The sequence below is a fragment of the Emydura macquarii genome, unplaced genomic scaffold (assembly GCF_026122565.2).
Source record: "Emydura macquarii macquarii isolate MOO-44397 ecotype Brisbane River unplaced genomic scaffold, CSIRO-AGI_Emac_v2 contig_3400, whole genome shotgun sequence".
NCBI classification, from domain to species: Eukaryota; Metazoa; Chordata; order Testudines; family Chelidae; genus Emydura; species Emydura macquarii.
The window spans coordinates 1-7,654 of NW_027133537.1; the positions used below are offsets into that span (position 1 = coordinate 1).

Below are 7,654 nucleotides of genomic sequence, written 5' to 3' on the forward strand. Positions count from 1 at the left end.
CCAGTGCGGGAGCTGTTAGCTGTCTCCCCACATCAGGTTCGTTCTTGGGTATTTGCCTGCAATAAATTAATGGGAGGTAACGAGTGACGTTGGGCTGAAAGGGGATAACGTACGAATAGAAACAGATTCATTGCATTAATGATCAAAGTAATAACAGAAAATGAGAATTATAATTAAAGCTGCTGAAAAGTACCTGCAGGGTAGTAACCTGTCAATAGAACAGCTTCATACTTTCCTAAGTGAAGGAAATAGGACAGTTAAAGGACAGGAGTGATTATTTTCAGCTGGAATACCCACAGCTTAATAGCGCATGGGCAGGAATTAAAGATACATACTTATGTGAAAACAAAGGCTAAGATAATAGACATGGAGACTTGACTACCAGAAAAACTAGACTATAAAAATCCCAGCATATGCTCTATATAGACATGACAGAGAAATAGGAAAGGGTGGACGTGCCTGCGCCTTCAGTAAAGAGAACCTGAACTATCTTGACGCATAGATTAAAAAGCTAAATATCGAGTATAATGCTACTGAGATACCAATACACAACAATGCTGCATCTCTAAGGTTTTATAATGTGCATAACCCATGCAGGAAACTACAGGCTGTGGACCTGGAAGAATTAATTGCAGATGTCACATGCCCATTCATTAGCTGTGCTGAGCTGAGAAGTCTCAACAGATTGTGGGGAAGTAAGAAAAAAATGGAAACTGAAGAGCAAATCTTTGAAGAGAATAATTTAGTAGGTGCACCTACTGGCTTCAATACGGCCAATGGAAGCGTCTCATGTCTGGATCTGGGACTAGCTTCTAGCATCATAGGGAGCAAATGCAGCTGGGAAACTGACAAGGGGAGGGAATGGGTAGTGACCACTTCCTGTGATTAGCTACAGATCGAGGAGAAGGAAATACTGAAGATGAGGGTAATAGCTCTAGTTGGAATCTTAAAATAAATAAATAAAAGCGAACAGGAGAAATCTTTGGAACCAGAAGTGTGGAATTAGTGAATGAGCAATGTCTCAATGGAAATATCGAGGACTTGTACAGTTATATTAATAAGGGAATCCTAAAGACAGCCAGCCCAGCTATTCTAGGATACTAATGCTGCCCAAAGATAGGAAAAGCGTACCATGGTGTGATAAAGAATGTGAAATGGTAGCCAGGGAAAGGAATAAGGAGTTTTTTTGTCTGACATGCCTTAGATAGTGAACTGAATGAAATATAAAGTCAGGTAGTTTCACAAAGGGCTAGAAAAAGGGCAAAAAGAGAGAGCCGGAGAATGTGATACAGGAAATCTTCTCCTGCTGTAATATGTGGGGATCCTGCCTTTGGGCAGCAGCGGGGCCAGGACTAGGGTTTAAGACAGTACCATGTAACTGTGAGTGCAGCGGGCGGCCCTTATCCCATCGCTTCCCTGGCTGCGGGAATGGGGAGCTCAGTGGCCAGCGGGATTCCTTTCCACACCCCTGGGTCAAGTATCCCCCCTACCTTTCAGCGGCACGAGCGATTCTGTGCAGCCAAGTTGGAGGCTGGGAGCGCTTTCCCCTCCTCCCACTCCCCTCTGTGCATGGGCTCCGGAGAGGAGATGGAGGGAGGAGGAAGAGGAAGATGATGAGCCAATGCAATGAGCCTAACAAGGGACGGAGCCTAACAAGCCCCGTACTGACACATCTCCCCTCTCTTTCTCCCTCGCCAGCCCTGAAGGGGGAAGCCGGGGAGTCCAGCTCAGGGAAGCATAGAGTGCACTGTTTTTTTTTTTAATTTGGTGCTTAAGAAATAGACTGATTTTATGATTATGAATTTTAGCTACTTCTTTCTCAGAGTGTAGCTGGGAACAGCTGTGAAAGTCGCTAGGTTTGTCGCTGGTCGCTTTGACGCCTTTGTCGCCAAGTAAATTTAAAAAATAGTCCAATCTAGCTACACAGTTGCCAAGTTGGCAAGGTGCGTTGATCTGCCTTTGGAAGAGGGGCTTCTCTTTGATTTACCAAGTGTAATTGCACCCTCAGATTTGTATTGGGTCTTCTCACTTTTCAGTGCGGTCCCACTCCAGCCTTTCTCCCACTTGGTTCATTTTCTCTTTAAAAAGTTGTAGCAAACGGCGCCCAGTGGGACTTGCCCGAGGTGACTTGAGTAATTGCATCTTTTTTTTTAAGTCTAACTATCCCATGTGGAAAATATTTGAGATCATGATTAAACAACAACTGACGCTTGTGGGAGTTGCCTGTCCAAGGGGATGGGGCGTTATAATGTACTTTCACCGCCCCTTCATTAGTATTCAACAGATGTTGCCACCTCGTGGTCATTTCTGAGAATAGCTGCCCATATTTCAGCCTTTCAGTGCACTGCCACTTAGTGGCCATTTTACAGTCTAGCTTTCCCATTATTGTATTGGCTGCGGAAATCTATTGGCCACTAGTCAGTATTTCTGACCCCCCCACCTCCCGTTGTCTCTTCCTGATTACATCTAGTGTCAATTTCCCAGCATGAAACCTGCTGCTCTGCTCTCCTCTAGTGGATTTCTTTTTCCCAATCTTAGCTCTTATGTCACCTAGTGGCCATTATTTAGTATAAGAGCCTATTTCTCACTCCTTAACACCTGCTACTCTCTGCAGTTCGTTACATAGCATAGCACAGTGGTTCTCAACCAGGGGTATGTGTGCCTCTGGGGGTACACAGAGGTCTTCCAGGGGGTACATCAACACATCTAGATATTTGCTTAGTTCAGTGTTTCTCAACCGTCATGAGACACGTTATTTGGGGGGTCACAAGTGCAGGGCCATCATTAGGGGATGGCAAGCAGGGCAATTGTCTGGGACCCTACACCGCAGGGGCCCTGGGAAGCTAAATTACATGATTCAAACCCAGGTGGTGGAGCTCAGGCTTTACCTTAAGGAGGGCTTGGATTTTAGGTATGCTGAAATGTAAGTACAATATTTATATTCCAATTGATTTATTCTATAACTCTATGGTAACAAGGAGAAAGTGAGCAATGATTCAGTAGGAACAGGCTGTTAAAAATAGAGAAATGTATGTCTGAATTTGTAAGCAAGTAGTTTTAATTGAGAGGCAACTTGGGAGAATGCAAGAAAAGTCAACCTCCTGGAAGGGGCACGGTAGTCTGGAAAGGTTGAGACCTGCTGGCGTAGAGGTCCTTTTCCCTTCTGTGCTCTGTCCCCAGCACTTCAATCATCCAGGTAACTTTGAAAACCCCAGGTTAAGTTATTATCTCAGAGTCTCGGCATGGTTTTGTGAAAGCCACATTTACTGATGGCTTCGATCAAGGTTTCTTTGACCTCCCTGTTTCTCAGGCTGTAGATGAGGGGGTTTAGCAGGGGAGTCAGGACCGTAAAGCAAAGAGAAAACACTTTGTTCAGCTCTCGCAGTGACTCATCTTTTGGTAGCAGGTGGACGATCATTAAGGCTCCATAGAAAACTGTCACTACAATGAGGTGAGAGGAGCAAGTGGAAAAGGCCCTTTGTCTCCCAGTGGTGGAAGGGATTCTCAGGATGGTGGTGATGATACACACGTAGGATATTAGGGTTAGCAGGAATGGAAGGAGAGTGAATACAGAGGCTATGATGAAATCCAGCAATATGACCAGGTGTGTGTCACGGCAGGGGAGTTCCAACAATGGGATGGGGTCACAGTAGAAATGGTCGATTTCATTCGGGCCACAGAATATTAACTGTGATAGGAATAAGGCAAAGATGGTAATAGCCAGACAACCATTTACCCAGGACCCAGCAGCCAATTGGAGACAAAACCTGGTGTTCATAAGAGTGGAATAGTGCAGGGGTTTACATATCGCTAAATACCAGTCATAAGACATCACTGCTAGGAGATAGCATTTGGTAGCTGCCAGAAAGCCAAAGACGTACAGTTGTGCAAAGCAGCCACTGACTGAGATGGTTCTGTCCCCAGTCAGGAGACTGGCCAGCATCCTGGGCAGGATGGTGGAGGCGTAGCAGGTCTCCAAGCTAGACAGGTTCCCCAGAAGGAATACATGGGGGTGTGAAGGTGCTGATCAGTCACAACAAGCACCACGATGAGGGTGTTTGTGGCCATGGTTGCGATGTAGGTCAGTAGGAACAGCAGGAAGAGAAGAATTTGTATGTCATGGAGTTTCCCAAATCCAAGGAGGATGAATTCTATAATGGTCGTTTGGTTTCTCCAGTCTGTGTCTGCCATGGGCTGAGTCTGAGATCAATAAAACAAACTGTGCAATTGAATCAGAAGAACATAGAGTTAAAAGTTAAGTCTTTTGAATTATTTCCAAAGATATTCGTGAACTCCCCTTCCTCTCCGTACCACAGACTGAGTGTGGACTTAAGAGCAAATTTCCAGGAGGTCCAACTCGAGAACAGATGATTTGTAACCATGCAGACCATCGTCTGCCACATCAGATCAATAACTACAGAAACAACAGTCCATTGCTCTGGTAGCAGAGTACTAAAAAGGCAGATCAGAGCATTTCTTTATCTGCTATCGTATCCCATCTGGTGACAAACAAGAGCTTAACAACGATGTTAAATGCTGTATTTCGCTTCTGGCAGTGGCCAGAATCATGCACTACCTCAGGAGTTGAAATCAATCAATACATCAATGGAAATCTGGCAGTGAGATTTCCAGTGCAGTCCAGGGTCCTTAGACACCGATCTCCTGTGAGAATTACAGTAGAACCTCAGTTACGAACACCGCGGGAATGGAGGTTGTTTGTAACTCTGAAATATTCCTAAGTCTGAACAAAACCTTCTGTTTGCTCTTTCAACAGTTTACAACTGAACGCTGACTTAAGGTAGCTTTGAAACTTGACTATGCAAAAGAAAAATGCTGCTTTTTCACCATCTGAATTAAAATGAAAAAAGCACAGAAAGGTTCCGTACTTTGTCCAATCGTTCTTTTTACGTTTACATTTAACAGAGTACTGTGCTGTATTTGCTTTTGCTCTCTGTCTCTCGGCTGCTGCCTGATTGCATGCTGCCGGGTCCAAACAAGATGTGGGGCTGACCGGGCAGTTCGTAATTCTGGTGTTGGTAACTCTGAAATGGAAAACAATCTAACTATATATCCTGGTGTAGTCAGCATTTCAGTGTCCAGTAGGAAAAGGAACAATTTTCACCCCTTGCACGAGATGCATTTATTACATAAGTTATGAAGTAGAATAAATTCTTCCTTAGTTCATGGGGTGATGATGGTGATGTGCTGAGGGACTGGAAGTGTCTTTTCTGTTTCCCAACATTCACTTTGTGGCAGTAATAAAATACAGCTCTTTGGAATGTGGATCTTGGAAAGGGGCAGAATCAGACTGATGTTCAGTCCTTACCGGGGAGTGTTCATCCCCACTCCATAACGATTGCGGGATGATAATACGGGAAGAAGATAAAAGATGCTGTCTCTGAACTCAGAATTCTCTGTAGTGACTCAGAGCCCTCCCCGTTAAGTTGCCCATCTCCGGCCGCTGGAGGTATTTGCAACTACCAGTCACAGATTGTCAACACGCCATTGTGTACGCAAAAGATGGCAATAAGGATAATTTCAGGGCTGGCAGATTTCCCAGGCTTACATTCCCACATATCCTGCCCCAGGAGTCAGTATTTTCATCGCTCAGACATTTATTTTGATCAAAAATGGCTTTTTAATGGTTTTACAAATGAATTACAATTGTCTCCCCTCCTCCTGGTGCCCAGCTGAACACGCCCTGATGGGAACGTAGTTATGGCCACCTCCCTCCCTCGTCCTTCCCCTTGGGTGGACGTCGCTGACCCGAGCTCCGCCAGAAATCTCTGATGTGTCCTGTAGCGAATAACATGATGTCACCCCTTGTAATCAGGCAGTCCTACACAACTAAAACACAAGCCCTTATTATCTAGTATAGAGAAACAATGAACAGGGGATATACACAGGGATTGTCTTGGATTGTTACTGGATTTTGTGCCTTAGACAACGTTACCGCTGTGCACATTCACATGCTGTGCACCATTCTCATATACAGTGATTGTTTAGCCAATACCATGGGGGAAAATACCATTGTACGGTGTGTATCGGTTTTGAATGTGGAGAGTGACAGAGCTGTCCTCAATCTTACTTTCCTGGGTGTTGTGTTACATGGCCATAGCATAGGACCGTAACCACCCTCCGGAAGTCTCTGTAGATCATCTACGTATATTCTACATTACAGCTGAGATTTCCAATGACCGTTTTCAACTTCATTTTAATGGGGACTGATTGGTTAAACCACAAGGCAGCTCTGAAAACCTCAGTTTAAATTATTATCTCGGAGTCTCTGCATGGTTCTCTGAAAGCCACATTTACGGACGGCTTTGCTCAGGGCTGCCTTGACCTCCCTGTTTCTCAGGCTGTAGATGAGGGGGTTTAGCAGGGGAGTCAGGACCGTGTAGCAGAGAGAGAACACTTTGTTCAGCTCTTGCAGTGTCTCATGTTTCGGTAGCAGGTAGACAATCATAATAGTGCCATAGAAAACTGTCACCACGATGAGGTGAGAGGAGCAGGTGGAAAAGGCCCTTTCTCTCCCGCTGGCAGAAGGGATTCTCAGGACGGTGGTGATGATACATGCGTAGGATGTCAGGGTTAGCAGGAATGGAGGCAGGCTGAATACACAGACTAGGATGAAATCCAGCAATATGACCAGCTGTGTGTCACTGCAGGAAAGTTCCAGCAGTGGGATGGAGTCACAATAGAAATGGTCAATTTCATTCGGGCCACAGAATATTAACTGTGATAAGAATAAGACTAAGATGGTAATAGCCAGACAACTATTTAGCCAGGACCCAGCAGCCAACTGGAGACAAAACCTGGTGTTCATAAGAGTTGAATAGTGCAGGGGTTTACATATTGCTAAATACCGGTCGTACGACATCACCGCTAGCAGATAGCATTCGGTAGCTGCCAGAAAGGCAGAGAAGAAAAATTGTGTGAAGCAGCCACTGACTGAGATGGCTTTGTCCCCAGTCAGGAGACTGGCCAGCATCCTGGGCAGGATGGTGGAGGTGTAGCATGTCTCCAAGCAGGACAGGTTCCCCAGGAGGAAGTACATGGGGGTGTGAAGATGCCAATCAGTCACAACGAGAACCACAATCAGGGTATTCGCGGCCACGGTTGCAAAGTAGATCCCTAGAAACACCAGGAAGAGAAGAATTTGCAGGTCAGGGAGCTTCCCAAATCCCAGGAGGATGAATTCTGTGATGGCCGTTTGGTTTCTGCATTCTGTGTCTGCCATGGGCTGAATCTAGGAACAAGAAAAGGAACTGTTCAATTGAATCAGAAGAACAGAGTTAAAAGTTAATCAAGTCTTGTGAATTATTTCCAGAAATATTCATAAACTCCCCTTCATCTCCTGACCACAGGCTGAATTTTAAGGCTAAATGTTGACTTAAGAGCAAATTGCCAGGAGGCTCCATTTGAGAACAGATTATTTGTACCCATGCAGACCATCCTCTGCTGTATCAGATCAATAACTACAGTAACAACAGTCCGTTGCTCTGGTAGCTGAGTACTAAAAAGGCAGATCAGAGCATTTCTTTATCTGCTATCGTATCCCATCTGGTGACAAACAAGAGCTTAACAACAATGTTAAATGCTGTATTTCGCTTCTGGCAATGGCCAGAATCACGGCATGCCTCAGGAGTCAAAA

At 45.0% G+C, this 7,654-nt stretch overlaps 1 protein-coding gene and 1 pseudogene across 1 annotated transcript; both read right to left on the reverse strand.

Moving 5' to 3' along the window:
* Positions 1–3,229: 3,229 nt before the first annotated feature.
* On the reverse strand, positions 3,230–4,191 carry LOC137144196 (olfactory receptor 6N1-like; annotated as a pseudogene).
* Positions 4,192–6,259: 2,068 nt separating this feature from the next.
* Positions 6,260–7,240, reverse strand: LOC137144195 (olfactory receptor 2AP1-like). Its single transcript, XM_067534389.1, has one exon. It carries the CDS (start codon positions 7,238–7,240, stop codon positions 6,260–6,262), a length of 981 nt encoding a protein of 326 aa, XP_067390490.1.
* Positions 7,241–7,654: the final 414 nt, after the last annotated feature.